Source organism: Grampus griseus (genome assembly GCF_964374135.1).
Source record: "Grampus griseus genome assembly, chromosome: 3".
NCBI lineage: Eukaryota > Metazoa > Chordata > Mammalia > Artiodactyla > Delphinidae > Grampus > Grampus griseus.
In genome coordinates this window covers 171,433,250-171,458,104 of record NC_139019.1, presented here as the reverse complement: position 1 = coordinate 171,458,104, position 24,855 = coordinate 171,433,250, and the positions used below count along the sequence as shown (strand labels likewise).

The following is a 24,855-nucleotide window of genomic DNA, read 5'->3' as shown; positions in this document are numbered from 1 at the left end:
TGGTGCATGGGCTCAGTAGTTGCGGCGCACGGGCTTAGTTGCCCCATGGCACGTGGGATCTTAGTTCCCCGACCAGGGATGGAACCCAGGCCCCCTGCATTGGAGCGTGGAGCCTTACCCCCTGGGCCATTATTTTTGGCCGAGAGCAGTAACACTAGGGCTGCAGAACAGAAGCGGGTCTTAGGTGTTTCAGTGGTAAGGTTTTTGTCTCAGATAAAGTGTAGCTGCCAATCTGTATAGTAGGTCTCTTCCTGTTAGAGGAATTGGGCGTTTCGGGACATAGAAAAATGAGATAACGTTCTCTCTTCCAAACCACACTCAAAAGAGCTCTATAAAATTACGTTCCTGTGACTCCCCTTCCACTCCCATCCTTGTACATTTTTCTTTGGTCATCCTGCCTTGTTGGATGTTCAGGACTGAGTAGGTAGCCTGTGTGTGACTAGAATGTCAACTGTTCTACCCGCGACGGTCAGGGTCAGCCGAGGCTCCTTCAGGGAGCCCCTGGGCCCCTTCAGCCCTCTTCTTCTTCCCCTTGTGGAACCAGTGAGGGTGGGCCAGGACACCGTGGTCCCCTTGGCTTCCTTCCGAGACCTTTGGGGCACCCCCTTCCAGTGGCTCTGCTCCAGGCACTGTGCACCCTGATTGGCCCTGAGCCCCGCTCTCCACTGTGGGTGTGGTCTTCGAAACCCTGGCGACTCATGGATGTCACGGGGTCCCTTCGGTGGTGGGGAGGAGGGAGCACCATCACAGGGCGGCTGGTGACCCTGAGTCACGGAAGCCAGAATACTGCCAGTTGGTTCTGCTCGTCTGCCTGCCTCAGCATCCGCCCGCAGATCCCAGTTCTTGAAGCCCCGAAATGCTGGCTCCAGCCCTGGGAAGGGGGCCTGGGGGCCTTGTCTCCAACTTCTGTCGTTTTCTCCTCGTGTCTGGGCGCTCTGGGAAGTGGAATGGGCCTTGAGAACGGCCTGCCCTGCCCCTGACCCCAGGCTCACGTCCGTGTACACGCCGGCACTCCTGAGGCATTCCAGGAAAGCCGGGGGGTGGGGGTGGGGTCTCCCTTCTGCCCCGGATGATCCCTGAACCCTAGTCCCGTTTATGGGTTTCTTCTTTGCCAGATGAACGCCCTTCACAGTCACACCCCTGAAACGCGTGAGGTGCTGCCGGCCGTTTTCCTCTCAGCAGCCCCACCCAGGGTCCGTGCTGGGAATGGCCTGGATTCCAGGCTGGTGTAGAGCGTGTCCTGCATTGTTTTGATGGGCCTCATCAGCTTCCTCCCTTGCACTAGTTATAATCAGTGCCCTTTCTTCCCCGGAGAATAAGATGTTCAGGAGGGTTTGGACAGCCGCCAAGTGGGGAAGTGGGTGTGAATATTCCCTGGACTAAATTAAGGACTCCCTCGGGGTATCCTTCAAACCCTTGGATCTATCCTTCCAGTTATGTAGATCTGGGAAGACAAGGGTACGTACATATGGTCATACTGCCCCCTCCTCTGGGGACCTCCTGAGGGGGGAATAGCCCACTGATTCCAAAGGGCTGGTACTGAACGCGGCTACGGGTGTGCAGTGGACTGATCCGCGAGGGAGCTGTGGAGAGATGGAGGTGGGAGAGTCAGGGAGGGGGCAGCAGGTAGGGGGTGGTGGATTGGGGGGAGTAGAAGGCATCAGGGAACCAGGAGAGGTAGGGGTAGATGACTCAGGAGTCTCAGGTGAACTGTCAGAAGGGGAGTAGCTGCCCTTGGTGGAGGGAGGAGGTCACGAGGACCCTCAGGCTGAGACTCCAATACCAGGAGAGAGATTAGAAGTAACCTCGCGTTTTGGGGTGTTTTTTAATTAATTTATTTTTGGTCGTGTTGGGTCTTCGTTGCTGTGCCTGGGCTTTCTCTAGTTGCGACGAGTGGGCTTCTCATTGCAGTGGCTTCTCGTTGCGGAGCACGGGCTCTACGCGCACGGCTTCAGTAGTTGTGGCACATGGGCTCAGTAGTTGTGGCTCGCGGGCTCTAGAGCGCAGGCTCGGTAGTTGTGGCGCACGGGTTTAGTTGCTCCGCGGCATGTGGGATCCCCCTGGACCAGGGCTCGAACCTATGTCCCCTGACTTGGCAGGCGGATTCTTAACCACTGCGCCACCAGGGAAGTCTGCTATTTGCATTTTGAAAAGTGCTGTGGGGAGAAGGGAGTTCCAGGGTTGGTAAGTGTATGGATCCCACACCAAGAGGTCTCGGTGCTCTAACTGAAACCTGAACCAGTATGCTTAGGGGCTGGAAGGGGAGGCACCCTCTGAGAGGGCCTTGGTTACAAGGCCTCCTTTTAATTCAGCGACTTGACATTCCCAGACCCATTGTGGGGCTGTAGGAGATACTCAGTGTAGGTGGGTGCTTTCAGCCACCAGTCCCTGGAGATGGGGTGAAGGCGGAGTAGGAAATAAGGGTTCTCTCTCCAATCAGGCGAATTGCCCGCAAGGCCTCCCTGGCAGGCAAGGAGGTCTGTTCAAAGAGGGCGTGTCCCTGCTCGGTGACAGGTAACCAGGCAGGGAGGCCGAGTGCCCATCTGGCATGTATCCAGTTTTCTCTACTCTCAGCCACAAGGACCCAAGGCCTTTGAACAATGTGGAGGTCCTCTTCCTTCCCCAGCCAGGCAAAGTGATTTTCCTGAAGTATGGCAAAAACAAGATTTTTAAAGGGTTTGTGTCTCAGAGGAGGGATCCCTAGGGACCTGCGATGGAGGGTAGCGGGGAGAGACCTGCCTGAGAGAGATGTGGACCCTGCCCGGGATGGCCAGTTAGGGCAAGAGGAAGCAACACAAGATGTGCTCTTGGGTTTCCGAGTAGAGCCTAGAGGTGGGAACTCTGCAGCGGTGGGGCTGAGTGTTCTACTGCGTGCTTCCAGTTGGCAGCAGGCCTGGCGCTCACCTACCCTGGTCCACGACCAACGCACCCTTTCACGAGAGTGTGTTTGGTGGCGAGGGCCCTAGTGGCCTGTAGGCACTCAGCCTGTACCTGTGGTTGCGGCACGTACTACTTCCAAGAGCACTAGGACAGGCAAGGCCACACAGATCAGAGCCTGACGCTTCCTTGCGCCGAGAACAGAGCCTAGGGCGCACATCACACACATATGAAACAAGGAGGTGTTCTTGCCACGCCATGGCGTCTGGAGGGCTTCCTGTCCAGTCCAGTCCCCTTGCCGGGAACCAGTCAAACTGGGAACCAGTTGTGCGATCTCGCCTCTCCCCTTGCCAGGGGGTCGGCTCTATTTAGATGACCAACTGACCAGTCCAGTCCTCTAGACTGAGGTCTGTCTCCAACGAGACGACCAGGATCCTTTCCCTTAACTTGCCAACCCTCACAGCCAAACCTCGGCCGGAGCGGGGTCAGCGCCCAGCCCGTGTCAGGTGTCCCCTGGGCACTGCCCCGATCTGTAGCAAGCATCCTTGCTGTAGATACGCAGCGTGGGGGACACTCCACTTGATCCTTGGCTGCTTTTAGATCTCAGACTAAATTCAGTAGTTCTCACTGGCCCAGAGGTTCAGAACTGGGGCAAACTGCCCAGTTATTTAGCTGACCTTGTCAGCCCCGGGTCAGTGAGTTCAGCCCTGAGTTACAGGACGGAATGGGCCCCACGTTGGGTGCCAAAATTTGTTCCCGAATTGAATCGTATGGACCTGCTCGCCTGGCCAAAGCTGGCTGCCTCGGGATGGGGGTGGCGTCCTTTTTCCATTCGAGTTCGGGAGTGGGTGAATAAGGAAGCAGAAGCTGACATGCGCAAGCTTTATTCAGTGGCCAGAGACTGGAGAAGCGGGAGCTAAGTTCACAGACGAACTTCTTGCCCCCCTGGTGAGGGGGATTTAATTTTAAAGGGAGGAGGAGTGAGGCTAATGCTGGGGACCCATATGCAGTAGTCTGCGGGGGAGGGGCAGGGCTTTTCCGAGGGAGTGGGGGGGTCACCCCCTTTTTATCCTGTTTTGATCCTTAATACCTGGTCGTGGCTGCCGGTAGGTGTGTCATTTAATATGCTCATGTAGTCAAATCAGCGTATAACGAGACTTGGTCTGTTGGAGGTCAGATTTGTCGTCATCTTGGTCCCAGTGGTTCCGTTTGGTTTTTTTCTTTGTGTGTGTGTGTGTGTGTGTGTGTGTGTGTAGCTCTGGACCCTTTAACTTAAAAAGATTGTGTTCACTCCCGCTAAAGGTGGGGGGTCAGAGGGTCGTGAGCAAGGACGCTTCTAAGGGTCGGGGCCGGAGAGTTGAGCAAAGACCTGGAGCAGCTCTGGCAACACGCTCGGGGCGATCAACCTCATGCCCTGGGCATAGCATCCGGGTTTGGATGCGGGAGTTGTGGCCACACCCCTTCTGAACCGTGACCTCCTGGGGTCACACAAATAGATGCTGAGTACGGCGCAGAGAACCCTGTGCGTCTCCCCTCTAGGGGCCTCTGTGGGGACTGAGCCTCAGCGCCCCCCTCCCCTTCTTTCCCGAGCACTCCTGGGTTCCCGGGTGACAGGGAGCGTCGGTCACATAAAAGGGAGCCTCGAAGGTGAGGCTGCCCAAGGCTGGGGGTGGCCCTCTCCGGGAAGGCCTCCCCGCCCCCATCCTTCCTCCCACCTCTGGGCCCTGGCTGAGGGGCGGGCAGTCGTCGTTTCTGTGACATGGAGGGCTGAGCCAGCGGGCTGCAGACGAGGGGCTGTGTTTATTGGAACAAAATACGCAGTTAGATTGCACCCCAGTTAACCCACAACCCCTCCACCCCCCGCCTGCCACCTGGACCCCCTCCTCTGGAAGGGTGGCCGGCTGGTTCCTGCCACCTTCGCGTCGCTGGTCCCAGGCCTGGGCAGCCGTTTGGCGGTCACTCTTGGATGTTCTGCCCGATCCAACCTCTCACAGCAGCCACCCGGGTGTAGACGCCTGGGAACTGGGGTCGCCCACAGCCGTAACCCCAGCTGGTGACCCCAGTTAGCACCCACCGGCCAGAGGGCTCCCTGCAGGCCAGGGGTCCCCCAGCGTCACCCTGAGGAAAGGAGAGAAGAGAGGAAAGGAACTCAGAGCAGGCAGTACCTCCCCAGCAGCAGCCAGGGGTGGGCTGGCCTGATCTGCGTGCTCCTGGGCTACCACGGGAGTGTCACCTGGGCTCCCCCTGTGACCCCAGCTAGTGGCTTCCTCTGTGAGCCTCACTCGTATTATCTGGGAAATTGGTTCAGTGCTCGGGTGAGCGTTCATCCGCCTGGCAGACATTGGTGGGCACCCGCCTGGCGGTCCAGGAGCAGAACCGGGCCTCAGCCCACAGCCTCTGCCCTGCCTGCTCCTGACCCTCTGAGGGGCGGGGGAGGGTGCAGTGGGGGGAACGCCGGCTTCTTAGGGGTGTCCACGAAGTGGCTGTCCAGTGGAAACTCGGAGACCCAAAAGGTGCCCTGTTTGATCTAACTGAGGAAGCGCACCGCAGGGTGGGGCCTGGCTCGCGGAGCCCCGGTCCAGTTGCACAGTGCGCTCACCGAGCAGCTGTCCACGCCGCCCTGTGGGAAGCCCGCGCACAGCATGCGGCTACTGATCTGCACCGGGTAGAAGCGGCGGCACGTCTGCTCGCTGAGGAGGCGCACGGCCGCCTTCTGCAGCTGCCGCGCCATCGAGCCTGCGGGCGAGAAGGGACCTGGTGGGCCCGCGCCCTCCCTGCGCCTTTGGGACTCCCGATGGAGGTGCGGGCGGGGTCCTTCCCGACGCCCCCGGACCCTTAACCCTTGGGGGGCGGGGGGGCCCATCCGTGCCTACCTCCCTCGCGCACGGAGCCCCAGCCGGTGATGACGCAGCGCGCGCCGTCGGGGGGCCGAGGCGCGGGCTCGGGCAGGCAGATGGGCCGCACCAGGCGGCTGCGGCGCACGGGCCCCGCCAGCTCCAGCAGCGCCACGTCGTAGTCCAGCGTGTAGAGGTTGTAGAAGGGGTGCTTGTGGATGCGCGCCACGCGCTCCAGCTGCCCCTCAGCGCCGCTCAGGAACGGCGTGCCCAGGAAGGCCGCCCACTGCTTGGGGTCCCCGTAGCTGCGGGACGTCGGGGACAAGCGTCCGCCCGGGTCCCCGCACCCCGGCGCTGCTCGCCCGGGGCTCCCCGGCACCCTGCCCCGCGGGGGCTGCGTCCGCGGTCGGCTGGGGAAACCTCAGATCGGGCACTTGACCTCGGTTGAGTCGTCCCTTTGTCCTAGAACAGCAGGGAGGACGAGGGGGGGGCCCCCGCGCCTGAACGCGCCCAGCCGGCCCCCAGGCACTGAGGTGACACTACAAGCTGTGTCCATTTCCACCTAATATTACGGCTCTCCCGCCTGCCCACCCGCTGTGAGCTCGGCACCGCGAGGCGCATCCTGAGCTGGGTTTCTCCGTGGAGGGCAGGCCCCTGGCCTGGTCCTCCTACTGCGCACCCTGCCAGGAAGGGGACTCCCCACTGGGTGACCTTTAGGGTGGTGCCAGTCCGAGCAGGATGGCTAGGGATGGAGGTGTCCCGCTGGCCCGGAGCCGCCCCGTTTGGTGGGAGTCGGGCACTGGACTTCGCCCCGCTGCCCTGTGTGGCCAGGGGACGGCTGTGCGGAAGAGGGTATGGCCTGGGGCAGCGGGTGTCGGGAAAGGGCTTTGCAGGCAAAGGCGCGGAGGCGCCACACCCTGAGTTTTTGGGCTACGATTGGGTCCCGGTGAACCACGGACACGGGCCATTCGGGGCGGGCGGGACTCACACGTCAAAGCAGTGCGCTGCCGACAGCAGCCACCTCTCGGCCACCAGCACGGCCCCGCAGCGGTGCTCCCGCCGCCGTAACCACAGGCTCACCTGCCACGGCCACTCCCCGCGGCCCGCGGCGCTGCCGCCCACGATTCTGGTCAGCGTTGCTGCCGGCGCCAGGCCGCAGTCTGCGGGAGAGGCGGGCATGGGTCGGCGGTCAGACCACGCCTCCTCCACGCAGACCGCCCAGCTTCGCCCCTGCGCGCAGTCCCGGGTAGCGGTGCCTGGGAGCAGGGAGTGGGGTGGGGGACCCACCTCGGGGAAACGCCTTCCCCCAGGGACCCTGGGCCTGGCGCTTGGTCCTACAAACGAGCCTCTTCAGGGCTTTTCTCAGATAATGCATTTAAGTTTGGTTCCTGTAACCTCAGCCTTGGGGCCTCACCTCCCCAGCTGGGGGCCAGGCCAGCATCCCCTGTCGCTCCCCACTCCTCCCAGGCCTCTTTCAGGCCCCTAGGAGCCAAGTTCCCTGCTGCCCCAGGGCCTTTGCACACCCCAGCTGCTTCCCAGGAGGCCCTGCCTGGTCTCACCAGCTCCTGCACTGGCTGGTCTTCCTGGATGCCCTGTCAGGGGCTCTTTACCTGGGTCTAGTGACCCAGTGTCCTTCCCAGGGTAGTCCCTCCGTCCTGTGACACCCTTCCCCACCTGCAGCACCGGGTGCACCCTCGGAACACAAGAGTAGGAAGACCAAACGGGTAGCTCCGAGGAGTGCTGCAGGGACCGCCGTCGGCACCCGGGGCGGGGGGGGGGGGCGCGCTCAGGTACACATCTGATAATTCCCACAGGCTGTTTTCCAGCTCCACAGCCAGTGCCCCCTCCCCAGCCCTGTCTCCCACCAGCCAGCCGCCTCCCCTGCCCTCCATGGTCGGGGAAGGCCCTCCTGTCCCCACACCGAACGATGTGTGCCGTGTCAGGAACCCTCCTCCACCTCCTGGCCCCCACGTTGAGAACTGTAGCTACGGGAAAAGGAAGAATCGCCAGGCTGGAGGCCCGACCCAGAGACAGCCGGCTGCAGAGTTAACAAGAACCCGTATTTCTCCCAAGGACACGGTGCAGCCGTAAAGTATCAAAACGCCCCCTCCTCTGAGTATCCCTGCTGGACGGGCAGGGGCAGCGAGTTCCCCTTGCGCCTGGAGGATCTCAGTCACAGAGACTGTGCCCCGATTTCCAGCCCAGTCCAGCACCTCAGCTGAGGGGTCTCTGGACTCGACTTTCTTGTGGTACCCGGAGAGGCACCATGTCCAGACCCCTGGCACGTGGTCTGCTTTGCTCTGAGCTGGTCAAACTCTGCTTCCTCTCAGCGTCCCCTCCACCCCTCTGCCCCGGATCCCACAGCGCCTGCCTCTCCCTCTGGTGAGCCGCCCCTTGGTTCTTTGGTGTGCGCTGCCTTGCTGCAGCGAGCCCGTAACCCTGACTTTGTGGGTGCAGGTCTGTATCTGGGGACTTGGGGTGACTGGGCCAGCCTCTGTGTGAATGTGGGGGGCGACGAAGGGCGGGGAACAGAAGCCGGGCCCCGTTCTAAGCTTGGTGCCCGGGACACTGTGGACGGCATCTATCTGAGGCATAGGAACTTGCCTACATTAGATGGGGCCTTACTTCTGACCCAGAAATAGGGCGGTTTCCTATGGTTCTGATGAACATTTAATAAAAATGAACTCCACATCTCAGACGCAAGCTCAGGGCCATGTTCTCTGTCTCATCTGTCAGCCAGTTACTGCCCTGTTGTACCCCCCTTAGGCCTGTGGGACCAGCCGTTAACGTGTGCATCTGCCCTGTCAGTGCCGGGTCCCTGCCGTCGGGGCCTACGATGGTCTGACTTGTGTCCCCTTCAAAATTCTTAAGTGGAAGCCCCTGACCCCCAGAACCTCAGGATGGGACTTTTGGAGATGGGGCCTTTAAAGAGACGATTAAAATGAGTAAAATGAGGTTCGGGTGGCCCTAATCTAGCATGACTGGTGTCCGTATAATAAGAGGAGATTAGGACACAGACACCCACAGAGGGGAGACCACATGAGGATGCGGGGAGAAGATGGCCGTCCTCACACCGAGGAGAGAGGCCTCAGAGGACTCCAGCCCTGCCGACACCATCTCCACCCCCCAGACTGGGACGCTGTGACAGCAGCCCTAGCAGGTGACACAGGACTCCCGCCACCCACCCACGTCACTCCATTTCTCTGGGTACCTGGTAGCTGGGAGCCCACAGTGGTCTCCGTGGCGTGTGGAGGTGGTGTCTGTCCCCTAGTGGTGGTGGTCATGGCTGTGGTGGTCCTGTTGGCAGGTTGGCTGGTCGCCCTGCTGGTGGCCCAGGGGGTGGGTCTGCTGGCCACGACCCCCAGGACCGTGAGGCCAGCCGTCGTCCTGGCAGGGTGACTGCTGGTGGGCGTCCTCGTGGTGGACGGCGGGGGCGTGGAGAGGGAGTGGGAGGACATGATGGCGAGGATCCAGCCCTTCAGCCGGGTGATGCGGGTGTACACGCCTGGCTTCTTGGCCTGAGCACAGCCGATGCCCCAGCTCACAATCCCTGCCAGATAGAACACGCCAGGCGTCTCCTCACAGGCCAGGGGTCCCCCAGAGTCACCCTGAAAAGGAAGGACAGAGGGCCACTGACCATACCGGCACCCTCTCTGCAGAGGCACCGCCAGGCGCTCCCGTGCTGCCACGAGTGGGAGAAACAACTCAGCAGAGCTGGACACGCACAGGACCTCAGCAGGACGGGCCTCACGCCCGCGTGGGGCTGTGAGACCTTGTGTGACCTTGAGCAAGTCACCTCTCTCTGAGCCAGGATTGCTCTTACTTTTGCATTGGAAACAAAACAAAACAGCAGAAAACCCTAAAGAAAAGAACTCTCCTGGGCAAGAATATACAATGGGAAAAAGACAGTCTCTTCAGCAAGTGGTGTTGGGAAGGCAGGACAGCCGCATGTAGATCAGTGAAGTTAGAACACACCCTCACGCCATGCACAAAAATAAACTCAGAATGGCTTAAAGACTTAAATGTAAGCCGTGACACCGTAAAACACCTAGGAGAGAGCATAGGCAAAACATTCACTGACATAAATCGCGCCAATGTTTTCTTAGGTCAGTCTCCCAAGGCAATAGAAATAAAAGCAAAAATAAACAAATGGGACCTAATCAAACTTACAAGTTTTTGCACAGCAAAAGAAACCATAAAAAAAAAAGAAAAAGAAAAGACAACCTACGGAATGGGAGAAAATACTTGCAAGCGATGCAACCGACAAGGGCTTACTCTCCAAAATATACAAACACCTCATACAACTCAACAACAAAAAACCAAACCACCCAATCGAAAAACGGGCAGAAGATCTAAGCAGACATTTCTCTAAAGAAGACATACAGATGGCCAACAGGCACATGAAAAGATGCTCAACATCACTAATTATTACAGAAATGCAAATCGAAACTACAATGAGGTACCACCTCATGCTGAGAAAAGGGAACCCTCCTACACTGTTGGTGGGAATGTAAGTTGGTGCAGCCACTGTGGAGAACAATGTGGAGGTTCCTTAAAAAACTACAAGTAGGGACTTCCCTGGCGGTCCAGTGGTTAGGACTCCATGCTTCCACTACAGGGGGCATGGGTTCGATCCCTGGTCGGGGAACTAAGATCCCGCATGCTGTGCGGCGCAGCCCCAAAAAAACTAAAAATAGAGTTGCCATATGATCCATCAATCTCACTCCTGGGCATATATCTGGAAAAGACAAAAAATTTAATTCAGGGCTTCCCTGGTGGCGCAGTGGTTGAGAGTCCACCTGCCGATGCAGGGGACACGGGTTCATGCCCCGGTCCGGGAAGATCCCACATGCCGCGGAGCGGCTGGGCCCGTGAGCCACAATTACTGAGCCTGCGAGTCCGGAGCCTGTGCTCCGCAACGGGAGAGGCCACAACAGTGAGAGGCCCGCGTACCGCAAAAAAAAAAAAAAAAAAAATTAATTCGAAACGATATATGCCCCCCAACATTCACAGCAGCACTATTTACAGTAGCCAAGACGTGGAAGCAACCTAAATGTCCATCAACAGATGAATGGACAAAGAAGATGTGGTACATTTATACAATGGAATATTACTCAGCCATAAAAAAGAATGAAATAATGCCATTTGCAAAAACATGGATGGACCTAGAGATTACCATACTAAGCAAAGTAAGTCAGAAAGAGAACGACAAATACCATATGATATCACTTACATGTAGAATCTAAAATATGACACAAATTAACTTATTTGTGAAACAGAAACAGAAGAGAACAGACCTGTGGTTGCCAAAGGGGAAGGGGAGGGGAAGGGGAAATTAGGAATTTGGGATTAACAGATACACGCTAACTATATGTAAAATAGATAACAAGGCTTTACTGTATAGCGCAAGGAACTATATTCAATATCTTGAAATAAACTAATGGAAAAGAATATATATATATGTATGTATGTATATACATACAGACGTATAACTGAGTCACTTTGCTGTACACCAGAAACTAACACAACATTGTAAGTAAACTATACTTCAGTAAAATAAAAAAACTTTAAAGCATGATGTGCTGTAGGCTTCCATTATATGTCTATCATAGGGTTAGAATTTTTTAATTTAATTAAAAATGTTGTTAAAAAACTATCAGATGCTTTTTTCTGTGATTTGGACAATTACCCTGTTTCTCCCCTTCGGTGTACTAATGCAATGAATAGCATTAATGGATTGTCTTGTGTGGAGCCAAACTTTTTATGCCATCAACTCACTTTGGTTGTGATGTGTTTCCCTTATAACACATACCCTGCTGGCTTGAATTTGCTAATGTTTTATTAAGGGTTTTTTCATCTATGCTTCTAAGTAAGACTGGCCTGTGCATTTCCTTTTTAAAATTTTTTTTTCTTTTTTTTTTTTGCCATGTCACGCGGCTTGTGGGATCTTAGTTCCCCAACCAGGGACTGAACCCAGGCTACGGCAGTGAAAGTGCCAAGCCTGACCGCTGGACCGCCAGGGAGCTCCCTGAATTTCTTCACCTCTGTGTTTCTCTGGCCTTGATAGCAGGGTTCAGCTAGCTTCTTTTTATGTTCTGGAGCTGATTTGTTTCCCCTTAAAAATGGGTCAGCCACGTGTCAAGTGTGACAGGGTGGTCATATACGTACTCATGTATGATTAGCTTTTCTTCAGTTAACATATACGAGACAGCTTTTAAAATCAGTGTGTATATATCTTGTGTAGATCTACCACATACTTGAAAACTGCTGCCTCATCTTCTGTTTGGACGTATCACGATCTCTCTAAACCGGGTCCCTCCTGGACTCACCTGGCAGGAGTCAACCTTGCCCTCCAGGAACCCCGCACAGATCATCCTGTCCGTGAGTGAGAAGTTGTAGAGGGCGCTGCATGCCTTCTGGTCTATGATGCCCACGGATGCCCGCTGCAGGAGGTCAGGCTTGGTGGCTGCCAGGACAAGGAGACCACCCCCGAGGGCCACTTACACGGGGACCACTGTTCAGTAGCCGGCTTCACTCTGACCACAACCCCAGAGGGAGGCGCCATCCCCATCCTACAGGCCAAGGCCCGGAGGCCCACGGCCTTGCAGGGATGTAAAGTCACCCTAGAATCTCACCACTGTCCCTGAGCGGATTCCCTAGCACCTTGGGTGACCTGCAAGGGGGCTACTGTGAGGTCTCAAAGGGAAGCACGAGGGTCCCCAAACCTTTTCCATAAAGGGCCACAGAGTAAATATGTTCTGCTCTACAGGCCAGACAGCCTGTTGGGACCACGCAGCTCCGCTTTTGTAGCAGGAAAGCCGCCCGGGGCTGTCAGTGAGTGAGTGGGCATGGCTGCGTGCCAATAAAACTTTATTTATAAAAAGCAGCCGCACTGGTCCCATGGGCCGGAGTTTGCGACCCCGAGTTAGTGGAGAGGTGAGTGGTCTGCGGGCGGTGGGACCAGAGCCCCGGGCGGGGTGGGGGGCGGAGGCTCACCGTTTCCCTCCTGCGTGTTGCCCCATCCAGAGATCACGCACTTGCGGCCCACGGGGAACTTCTGGATGGCCAGGGGCAGGCAGACAGGCTGCACGTACTTGTTGAAGACCAGGGGCCTGGCCAGCTCCAGCACGGCCACGTCGAAGTCCAGGATGCTGGGATTGTACTGGGGGTGCAGCACCGCCCGCCTGAGCCCCATCTTCACGGGGCTCCCGCCGACGCCCGAGAGGGACGCGGTGCCCAGGTGGGCCCGCACCAGCTCCACCTTTGTGCTGCCGGGAAGGGGACGCTCAGACTCCCTGCCGCCCCCCGGGCACCGGGCAGAGCTGCAGGACCCAGGCCCCGGGGAGGGCACCACGAGACCGTGGGCAAGGCAGGGAGCCCCCCCGGGCCTCATTTCCTTCTGGGACAAGAAGGCATGAGAGACCCCCACGGCTTTGTGACAATCAGAGGTCAATGCCACCTGCCCTTGAGTGGAGGGGAGGAGCCTGCCCCCCAACTCGGCCCCTCTGTGTCCCTCACAGACCAGCTCGACAGGATCCTCCCAGAAGCCACTCCCCAGAGCCCCCTACTTCTTCAAGCTGCCCCCCATCCGCCCCCTACCCCGCACCCCGCAGCTGGACGTGACCCTGGCCACGTGCTGGGTCCTAAGTGGTCTCTGCATGCACGGGGATTTGATGGTGGGGGGACCCGGTGATGACGGGGGAGCCGAGGGGGCCTTACTGGTTGAAGCAGTGGGCGGCAGACAGCAGCCAGCGGTCCCCCACCACGGTGGCTCCACAGAAGTGCCGGGAACCCTCCTTCAGGCTGACCTGCCACGGCACCTCCCCAGAGGCGGCCCCGAGCCCGCCCACGATCCGGGTGGGCTTCTCCAGCGCCGGCCTGGCCCCGCACTCTGCGGGGACGAGACAGGAGGGCCCGCGCATCTCAGCCCGCTCGGCGGGCGGCGGGACCACCCTGGTTCCAGAGGGGCCTCGGGACTCAGGGCACAGCCTCAGGGCTCTGGCTGGGCCAGGGCACAACCATCCCGTCACACACATGAAGAAATCGAGGCTTAAAGGAGCCCTAAGGTCTCAAGTACAAGTACGCGGCCCAGCTGGGGGGATATGGGCGAAAAAGAAGATAAAATCACAGCAGCCCTGTTCCCACCAGTGAAAACCACAGCAGCCCTGTCCCCACCAGTGTCAGCACGGCAGACACAGGCCACAGCCCGGGCGGCCCTGGACAAAGGCAGAGTCGGGCTGTTACGGGCTTGGGGGCAGGGTGGGTGCAGGCGACTTTAAATGAGGCACAGTTAAACAACTACACTCCAATAAAAAATTTTTAAAAAATAAATAATAAAATAAGCAGAAAAAAATGAAAAGAAGTTAATTTGATACTCATTTCCATAGGCAAAAACAATATAATATCACAATTTTTTCATTTTTGTTACATATAACTTTCTATATTATGTGTTGTGCGATGTTTATTTGATTGTATGCACATGTGTGTACCCCTGTGTACGTGTGTCTTTAGCAATATATCTTTGGCCAGGTACACAGTACTTTGGAAAACTGGTATGTACTCAACATAAATCATGTATTCTTTCTAATGGGAGTGTACTTTACTATTCTTTCCTACTCTTTATTTTTCAATATTTAATAAAGATGGGAAGCACATCTTAATTGACTTTGTATACCACTGTCTGTCAGAATTTCACGTTATTAATTACAATATAAATCTTGAATTGTTAAATGATTGAGTAGGAGCAACCAAGAATAAAGGAGATTTTTGTGTTAAAAAACAAAAACAAAAAAAAGAGGCAGAGTTTCGACTGGCTTTGAGCCTCGCAGGTCTGTGGGACCACAAAGGCGGATCAGTGTCAGATCCGGGCAGTGACTGGACCTGGGTCCTCGGAAACCACAAAGTCGAGACAGGTGGAGAAGTTGTGTGCTTCGTGTGGGTGCTCGTGTCTGCGGTGACCCCAGGTCAGTCGCTCTCCCACCCTGGCCCCATCGTCACGGTCACTGGCCTCTTGCTGACCCTTCGGGATATTCTGAGTACACCCTCCTCCAGGCCGGCAGTAGGTGTCATCAGGCAGTAAATGTGAAAATAGCCTTTGCCTGGGCATTTGACAGACATCACTAATCAATCACCTATCTCTTCCCCACAGACAGCTTCGGAAAGCCAGTACCAATCCACCCAACCCCGCACGGAGCGGACACCCACTTCTGCTGTCTCCCCAGAAAGTACCTTGTGGCTTAGATGCAGTGGCTGAGTCGAGAGGCACGGCGCTGGGGGCCAGCGTGGGCCTGGTGGGTGTGTTGACCACCGGGCTCTGTGGGCTGGTGGGCCAGGCGGTGCTGGGGATGGCCGGGGCAGGGGCCGCCGTGGGGGCCAGAGGCTTGCTTGCAGCGGCAATGGCCTCCAGGATCCAGTCACGCAGCCTGGTCACTCGGGCGTACACCCCCGGACGCCGGGCTTCTGCACAGCCGATTCCCCAGCTCACGATGCCGGCCAGGAAGAACCTTCCGGAGGGCTCCTCGCAGACCAGGGGGCCCCCCGAGTCGCCCTGGGAGACAAAGGCACACCCTCAGGAGGGGTCGGGGCTCCGTGGCTGCAGCCGGTCCCAATCCCAGAGCCACAGGCTCAGAGAAGGAGCCCTGGTTGGGGGCCTTCTCCCCACGCGCTCACGGAGCACATGTGGGCTGATACCTCACATCTCGGAACCTCAGTCTCCTCTTCTAAAAAAATAAAATAGGACAGTTGGACTATGAGATCTCTAAGACCTCTTTCAGTTCTACCACTGGCAGTTAAAAACCCAACCCAAATAAACAGTATCCCCTCCTCTCCTTAGCCCAGCAGACCCTGGGTAATGTCACCAGTGGCTTAGGAACCTCCAGTCATCACGCGGCGTCCTCCTGCAGGGCCGCATCTGCCCTCACTCATCCTGTCTTGCTATCCTTTGCCTTCTCCTCACACCCAGCTCACCGCGACTCTTTCATCCTTAAACACAAGCTCTCTCTCACTATTTCCCGCTGTTTTCTCCAGCTTCTGGCTCTGATGTGGCACCCTGAGCGCATGTAGCAGCCGCTCCCCACCCACCAGGCCTTAGAAAGGAGAGCAAAGATATAAATTAAAAGAAAAAGGAAATCCACAGCCATGTGACAAACCAAGCAGAGGAAATTTAGGTGGTGGACCAGCAACAGAAGACTCCCCCTTCCGGGGAGAGGGGAACCTCGGGCGGAAACCTGGAGGCCTTTCCCCTCAGGGGCTGGCAAGGCATCGGTCTGGGGCCTCTGGCTTCTTTCCCAGGCACCGGGCTCACCTGGCAGGAATCCACCTTCCCATCCAGGTAGCCGGCACACAGCATCCTGTCGGTGAGCGAGTGGCCATACAGGCTGGCGCACAGGGCCTGGTCCAGCAGCTCCACGGTGGCTTTCTGCAGCATCTCCGGCTTGACCACTGCCCGGCATGGGGAGAGACAAGCAGGGTGAGCACTCCAGGACCCTGGCAGCCACCCCGAGCCAGGAGGCTGAGCTTCTGTTTCCCCAGCTGCGGTGGAGCTGCTGCAGTCCTAGATCAGAAATGAGCCAGGTCCATCAATGCCCACTGACCACCCTCTCGGCCTGGACAGCTGAGTGGCAAGACTAGGCTCCTCCCCTCCCCTCCCCAAACCTGCCCGCCCTGAGCTCCCCCTTACCTGCTAGAATCTTTTCTTAGTCCAGCCGTAGCCCCATCTTGGCTAAACATTAAATCAGATTACGTAACCTTTTCCTCAAATGCTCCAGGGTGTCGTCCCCCCCCCCCACCCGCGCAGCTCAATCCAAACACCCAAGCTTGGACCACCTACCCTGGCACCCCAGGCCCTTTGCACATGCTGTTCTGGCTGCCTAGAATGCTTGTCCCTGCAGAATCTGTCCGCCTTCCTCCTCTCATCTCCTATTTTAAATTGCAGCCCCCCCAACCCCGGCCTTATTTTTCTCCATTCTGTACAAGACCATTTGCCACTTATCTTGTTCATTATCTACTGCCCCCTGGAATTGTTCTGTCTGGGTATGGTAGCCACTGCCCACGTGAGGCTATTTAAATGCAGATGGAATTCATTACAATGAAGTGAAATGTAAAACTCAGTTTCTTGGTAGCGCTAGCCCGCGTCACAGGGCTGCTGGCCCCCGTTGTGGATGGCACAGATGTGGCTTGTGTCCACCACTGAGGGAAGTTTTATTGGGAGGCGCTGGTCTGGACTGGGGGCTCCATGTGAACAGGGGTTTCTGTCTGATTTGCTTCCTGCCCAGTCCCTGGAGTAGGAAGCCTGGTCTTAGCTGAAGTGTCACCATCTCAGGCCCTTTCCTAAAGCTGTCCCCGCCCCCAACTCATTTTTCCTACTGGTTTCCTTCCCAGCATTTCTCACCATCAGGTTACAGTCGATATGAGGCAGTTCTGTTCTATAAAATGACCCAAACACTGAATCAGTGAACACTGCCCCACTGCCCCGGGGGTTACACGGGGTCAGGTTCCTGAGAGCCTCCGGTCACAGCCGATGCATACGTACATAACCTCATGATGGTACGTGTGTTTCTGCTTAAAGACGCTTCACTTAACATACATGGTTGATTCGTTACCACTGAGCTCACAGCCCACAGCGCTGTAACTCTTGCCTGAACGAAGCTCATCTAACACACGTACTTTCTGCCCATTAGGCACATCCCAGCCCTCCTGCACTTAGGACGCTAGCCAGCACTTCAGCTCTACGCTTGGGGCCTGTTTAGATTTTGTGAAACCTGCCACAAAAAGCTCAAAAATGCAGAAAAAAAAAGTGGCAGTAAATAGACCACGAAAAGGACACTGGTTTCCAGTCTGAGCTGAACCAAGAGGCAGGGTTTGCCCAGCTCCACCTCCGCTGGGAACAACTCAAATTGCACAACAGGGAACAATCACAGATTCCCCCCACGAGTATCCACTTGGGGAGACAAATGAATTTTAGCGAGTAGGCGAATTCGCAAATACAGAATCCGCGGCTAATGAGGCCGGACTGTGTGTTGCTTGCTTGGCTGGGCTTTGCTGGCTGCCTGGAGAGGCTGCGGGCGGTATGGTGCTTACGGAAATCCTCCTTGAGGTAGCCCCAGCCCGAGATCAGACACTTCTTCCGGGGCGGGAAGACGTGCACGGCGGCTGGGAGGCACACGGGCTGCACATGCCTGCTGAAGGGCAGGGGGCCACCCAGCTCGAGCACCGCCACGTCGAAGTCGGCCGTGTCAGGGTTGTAGAAGGGGTGCGTGATGATCCGGGCCACTCGGGCCCGCACCGTGCTGGCCTCCGAGCCGCTGAGGTAGGTGCTGCCCGCGTAAGCCACCCACTCGGTGGGGTCTTGGAATCTGCAGGGCAGACAAACCCCCGCTCAGAGGCCCACTGAGGATGGGGCCGGAGGGTGAGGCACTCACCCAGCGGGCAAGTGTTAAGGAGGCGCCCCAAAACTCAGCCATCGAGACTAATAATGATATTTTCGGACTTCCCTGGTTTCGCAGTGGTTAAGAATCCTCCTGCCAATGCAGGGGACACGGGTTCGAGCCCTGGGCGGGGAAGATCCCACGTGCTGCGGAGCAACTAAGCCCGTGCACGACAACTACTGAAGCCTGCGCGCCTAGAGCACGTGCTCCGCAACAAGAGAAGCCACCGTGCTGAGAAGCCGCGCACCACGATGAAGAGTAGCCCCCGCTCGCCGCAACTAGAGAAAGCCTGAGCGCAGCAACAAAGGCCCAATGCAGCAAATAATAATAATAATATTTTCATGCAACATTGTCAAAAATCAGAATGATTGCAAAAAAAAAAAAAAAAACCCAAGAAACCAAAATGTGCACGAATTATCAGTATTTTAAACAAAGACAGGATCCAACACGGCTGGGATTAGGGTGAGGCGAGTGAGGCCTTGAATGTGGACTGGCTACTAGATAACATTGCGTGGCTGTTTTTAATTTTCTTGGGTGTGATAGTGGTATGTGGGTATGTGAGAGACGCTTTTGTCTGTGTGCACAAATGCATGCGGGAGATTCGGAGGCCGTGTGTCATGATGGTTTCTACTTAATTTCAAATGGTTTGGCAAAGATATATATGTATGAATGTGTGTGTGAATAATTACAGATGCAGATAGATGGAGAGAGTGGGAGAAAAAACGAATACAGTGAAATAGTAATAACTTTTGAAATCAGATACTGGCATAGGGGTGTTTGTCATCCTATTTTTTCATCTTTTCTACTTAAATATATTCATAATAAAATATTAAGAGAAACGAAATTTAAAACGATAAAAAAGCAACTCTTCTTGCCCTGAATGTCACTGCTTATGTGACCTGTGTCCACCAGACCGTCATTTCCTGGGGCAGGTTTCCCTGGGATTCCCAGCAGGCTGTTCCATTAGTGACCCTGGGGCAATTCGTAGGTAATGGTTTCCCAGGGGAACCCATGCTTCCTGTTGCCCTGTCCTGTCCCCGAGGACTCCTCAGATGGAAATAACCAAATAGCAATGCCTGGCACTGCCAGAGGCTTCCAGAACCTTCTTCCACCTTTGGTGAGCTCCATTCTGATTGGCCACTCTCATTGTTAAAGATTCTGACCATCCTCAACAACAAAAAACAACCCAGTTCAAAACTGGGCAGGGCTTCCCTGGTGGCGCAGTGGCTGAGAGTCCGCCTGCCGATGCAGGGGACACGGGTTCGTGCCCCGGTCCGGGAAGATCCCACATGCCGCAGAGCGGCTGGGCCCGTGAGCCATGGCCGCTGAGCCTGCGCGTCCGGAGCCTGTGCTCCGCAACGGGAGAGGCCACAGCGGTGAGAGGCCCGCGTACCGCAAAAAAAAAAAAAAAAAAGCTGGGCAAAGGGACTTCCCTGGTGGCGCAGTGGTTAAGAATCCACCTGCCAATGCAGGGGACAGGGGTTCGAGCCCTGGTCCAGGAAGATCCCACATGCCGCGGAGCAACTAAGCCCGTGCGCCACAACTGCTGAGCCTGTGTTCTAGAGCCTGCGAGCCACAACTACTGAAGCCCGTGCGCCACAACTACTGAAACCTGCGTGCTCTAGGGCCTGCGTGCCGCAACTACTGAGCCCGCGTGCTGCAACTACTGAAGGCCACACGCCTAGAACTTGTGCTCCGTAACAAGAGAAGCCACTGCAATGAGAAGCCTGTGCACTGCAACAAAGAGTAGCCCCCGCTCGCCACAACTAGAGAAAACCTGCACACAGCAACGAAGACACAACACAGCCAAACAAACAAACAAAAAAACTGGGCATTGCTCCCAAGAAGATGGAGCAATGTCACACAAATGTCACACAAATGGCCAATAAGCACATGAAAAGACGCTCAACATCACTAATCATTAGGGAAACGCAAATCAAAGCCACAGTGAGACATTACTGCACACCCATTAGGATGGCTATTATTAAAAACAAACAAAGTGACAAGTAATGGCCAGGATGTGGAGAGACTGGGAGATCGGCCAAGATGGCGGAGTAGAAAGACCCTGAGCTCACCTCCTCTCAGGAGCACACCCAAATCACAACTACCTGCAGAACCACCATCGATGAAAAAGACTGGAACCTACCAGAAAAGATCTTCTCCAACCGAAGACAGAGAGAAGGAACCGCAACAAAATGAGAAGGAAGGGTGGACTCACGATATGATCAAACCCCGTGGCCCCTGGTGGGGGACCCACGGACTGGAGGAGAATCAGGTTGCAGAGGTTTTCCCACAGGAGCGAGAGTTCTGAGCCCCACGTCAGGCTCCCCAGCCTGGGGGTCCAGCACCAGGAAGAGGGTCCCCCAGAGCATTGGGCTTCGGAGGCCCACAGAGCTAGTCGCAGGAGCCCCACAGGACTGGGGGAAATAGAGGCTTCACTCCTAAAGGACACACAGAGAATCCCACGTGCACTGGGAGCCAGGGCAGAAGCAGTCATCTGATAGAAGCCTGGACCAAACCTACCTGCTGCTCTCGGAGGGCCTCCTGGGGAGGCAAGGCGCGGGCGGCCATGGGTGGCCCTGGGGACGTAATGTTGGCGGCCGCCATGTTGGTTCTTTAGTGCGGAGACCCCGGCCCACCCCCAATAGCCCACAGGCGCTAGTGCTGGGACGCCCCAGGCCAATCAACTAACTGGGCGGGGACACAGCCCCACCCATCAGCAGACAGGCTGCCTTAGACCCCCCCTGAGCCCACAGCTGCCCCTAGACACAGCCCTGCCCACCAGAGGGCCAAGACCCAGCTCCGCCCACCAGTGGGCGGACACCAGATGCAAGAAAACCATGATCCCGCATTGAAGGCCAGACCCTAGCCCCGCCCACCAGTAAGCCAAGGCCACCTCTGGGACGCTCCAGAACCCATACCCAACTGTAGCCGAAACCCGCCCCTTCTCCCCCCTCCCCCCACCAATGCTCTGAAACGAGCTCTGGGATCCCTGGGCCCTGCAGGCAGACCCCAGGAACCAGCTCTGCCTGCCAGGAGTCGGGCACTAACCCCAGGCCCCCTAGGATCCCACAACCGGCCACCTCGTGACCAAGCCCCACTAAACCGCAGCCAGCAGCGTCCACATAAGACGGGGCCTGGCAGCCAACCAAGCCTAGCAGACCGCCCACACAGTCAGCCTGCGACGACAGAAGGACCCACGCAGCCCTCTTAGAGGGAACCCCTAGAGCATGGAGCTTGGGTGATGAGCGGGGAGTGCACTGCGGGGATGCATAGGACGTGTCCTCCAGAAGCCACTTCTCCAAGGTTGAGAAACAACGAACCTACCATACACATACAAATACAAACAGCAACTCAGACAAAATGAGGTGACAGAGGAACACGTTCCAGACAAAGGAACAAGATAAACCCCCAGGAGAAGAACTAAGTGAGGTAGAGAGAGGCAACCTACCTGAGAGAGAGTTCAGGGTAGTGATCGTAAAGACGATCATAGAACTCAGGAGAGGAGCGGATGCACGGAGTAAGAAGTGAGACGTTTTAAACAAAGAGAAAATATAAAGAACCACCAAACAGAGATGAAGAATACGATAACTGAAATGAAACACACAGCAGAAGGAATCAAAAGGAGACTAAATGAGGCAGAAGAACAGATCGGTGAGCTGGAAGACGGAGCAGTGGAAATCACTGCCCCCCGAAGAAAAAAAGAATGAAAAGGAATGAGGACAGTTTAACAGACACTAGGACAACATCCATCATGCTACTATTCACATTATAGGGGTCCCAGAAGGCGAAGACAGAGAGAAAGGGCCTGAGAAAATATCTGAAGAGATAACAGCGGAAGACCTCCCTAACTTGGGAAAGGAAACAGCCAGCCAAGTCCAGGAAGCACAGAGGGTCCCATACGGGATTAACCCAAATAGTAACAAACCAAGACACATCATAATCAAAAAGACAAGAATTAGAGAATATTAAAAGCAGCAAGGGAGCAGGAACAAATAACATACAAGGGAACTCCTGTAAGACTATCGGCTGACTTTTCAGCAGAAACTCTGCAGGCCAGAAGGGAGTGGCATGATGTATTTAAAGTGATGAAAGGGAAAAGCCTACAACCAAGAATACTCTACGCAGCAAGGCTCTCATTCAGATTTTTTTTTTTTTTTTTTTTCTCCCGGTACGCGGGCCTCTCCCTGTTGTGGCCTCTCCCGCTGCGGAGCACAGGCTCCGGACGCGCAGGCTCAGCGGCCATGGCTCACGGGCCCAGCCGCTCTGCGGCATGTGGGATCTTCCCGGACCGGGGCACGAGCCCGCGTCCCCTGCATCGGCAGGCGGACTCTCAACCACTGCGCCACCAGGGAAGCCCTGTCTCATTCAGATTTGATGGAGAGATCAAAAGCTTTACAGACAAGCAAAAGCTAAAAGAACTCAGCACCACCAAACCAGCTTTACAATAAATGTCAAAGGAACTTCTCAAGGATGTGGAGAAATTGGAACCCTTGTGCACTGCTGGTGGGAATGGAAAATGGGGCAGCTGCTGTGGAAAACGGGATGGTGTTTCCTCAAAAGGGTAAACACAGAATCACCATATGACCCAGCAATTCCACCTCTGAGTTTATACCCAAAGCAATTGAAAGTAGTGACTCAGACACTTGCACACCCATGTTCACAGCAGCATTATTCACAATAGCCAAAAGGTGGACACAACCCAAGTGTCCGTCGACGGATGAAAGAATAAACACATGTCCATCCAGACACTGGAATAGTATCTGGCCATGAAAGGGAAAGAAGCAGTGACACACAATACAACGTGGATAAACCTTGAAAACAGGTTAAGTGAAATGTCAGTCACAAAAGGACAAGTACTGTCTGATTCGACTCACAGGAGGTCCCTGGGGGAGTCAGATCCACAGAGACAGGAAGTAGACGGTGGGGCCAGGGGCTGGGGGAGGGGCTGGGGAGTCGGTTTAAAAGGGATAGAGTTTCAGTTTGGGAGGATGAGAAAGTTCTGGAGATGATGTTGGGGATGGTTGCCCAACAATGTGAGTGTGCCTAATGCCAACGAGCTGTGCACTTAAAAATGGTAAATTTATGTTATATATATTTTGCCACAATTTTAAAAAATTAATGCATTCAGATTTAACAAAAAGAAAAGAGAGGGAGGGACTTCCCTGGTGGTCCAGTGGTTAAGAATCTGCCTTCCAATGCAGGGGACGTGGGTTCAATCCCTGGTCAGGGAACTAAGATCCCACATGCCACGGGGCAACTAAACCCACGCGCCACATCTAGACAGCCTGCACGCCGCAACGAAGAGCCCGCGCTCCGCAACAAAAGTTCCCACGTGCCGCAACTAAGACCCGACACAGCCAAATAAATAAATAAATAAATAAATATCTTTTAAAAAGGAGAGGGAAGGAAGGAGGGAGGGAGGGAGGGAGGGAGGAAGGGAGGAAGGGAGGGAGGGAGGGAGGGAGGGAGGAAGGAAGGAAGGAAGGAAGGAAGGAAGGAAGGAAGGAAGGAAATAAGTTCCAAGGGGCTCTGAAGACACCCAGGAAAGGTGGCATTCCCAGAGTGGAAGGTAGGTGGGATACAGGGGTGGGGTGGGCTCTGAGCCCTCAGGGACGTGCACTCACTCATTGAAGCAGTGGGCAGCAGACACGAGCCACCTGGCGCCAATGACGGCGGCCCCACAGAAGTGTTCGTTGTTTTCTCGGAGGCTGACTTGCCAAGGGAACTCCCCCGGGGATGCCTCCACACCGCCCACAATCCTGCCGGCTGTCCTCCAGCCAGGCTGCAATCCACAGTCTGCAAGACAGAGATCACTCTCCAGGACCCCCAGAGGGCAGGAGTGTGGCCACGTTCCTGGCACGCCTGTCTGCAGTCTGTTGTCCCCATGGCCACCGCATTCAAAGAATGCCAAAGATGCCAGCAAACCACCAGAAGCTGGGAGACCACATGGAACAGATCCTCCCTCACGGCCTCAGAAGGAACCGACCCTGCGGACACCTTGATCTCGGACTTCTAGCCTCCAGAGCTGGGAGAGAATACATTTCTGTTGTTTAATCCACTCAGCCTGAGGTCCTGTGATTCAGCACCTCTAGGACAATCATACCCTAAAGTTAGCTATATGGATGCTACGTACCTATGTGACCAACCCCCAACACAAACCCTGGACACCAAGCCTTGGGTGAGCTCCCCTGGTTGGAAGTACTTTGAGTGTGTTATCACATATGGTGCTGGGAGAATGAGTTAAGCGCTGTCCACATGACTCCACCGGGAGAGGATAACTGGAAGCTTGCTTGAGCTTGGTCTCTCCTGGACTTTGCACCTCTTGCTTTGCTGATTTTCATCTGTATCCTTTCACTGTAATAAGCCATAACTACGCATATAACAGCTTTACTGAGTTCTGTGACTCCTTCTCGTGAATCACTGAATCTGAAGGAGTCTTGGGGACCCCCCGACCACACCTGTCAATTTCAATCAACCTCTATATCATCCTCCGCAGCCAGGTACCGGACGCTATGAATGTCTCCCTCACCGTGTATTTTGCAAGTTTCAAAATCTTTATATGTCCATCTTTTCATAGGATGCCGTGTCTCTCTGTTTAGTCTGCTTTTATGTCCTTCAGCAATGGTTTGTAATTCTAGATAATTATTATTATATAGAGGACACAAGTTTATTTTATTTTGTGTTGCTATTAATCAAGACTATGATCTTTTCCATTA

General features: G+C 55.5%; 1 protein-coding gene across 1 annotated transcript in view; it reads right to left on the bottom strand.

Moving 5' to 3' along the window:
* Positions 1-2,573: 2,573 nt before the first annotated feature.
* The window catches only part of TMPRSS9 (transmembrane serine protease 9), a gene marked incomplete at its 5' end in the record, with an annotated part of 32,982 nt that continues 10,700 nt past the window's right edge, over positions 2,574-24,855 (bottom strand). The window contains 12 exons of the mRNA XM_082650483.1: positions 2,574-4,995; positions 5,477-5,613; positions 5,751-6,016; positions 6,700-6,871; positions 8,923-9,319; positions 12,041-12,177; positions 12,708-12,979; positions 13,431-13,602; positions 14,940-15,258; positions 16,015-16,151; positions 17,790-18,064; positions 23,764-23,935. Coding sequence (XP_082506609.1) covers positions 4,834-4,995; positions 5,477-5,613; positions 5,751-6,016; positions 6,700-6,871; positions 8,923-9,319; positions 12,041-12,177; positions 12,708-12,979; positions 13,431-13,602; positions 14,940-15,258; positions 16,015-16,151; positions 17,790-18,064; positions 23,764-23,935 — 2,618 coding nt within the window. The 3' untranslated portion in view covers positions 2,574-4,833. The remainder of the gene's footprint in view (positions 4,996-5,476; positions 5,614-5,750; positions 6,017-6,699; positions 6,872-8,922; positions 9,320-12,040; positions 12,178-12,707; positions 12,980-13,430; positions 13,603-14,939; positions 15,259-16,014; positions 16,152-17,789; positions 18,065-23,763; positions 23,936-24,855) is intronic.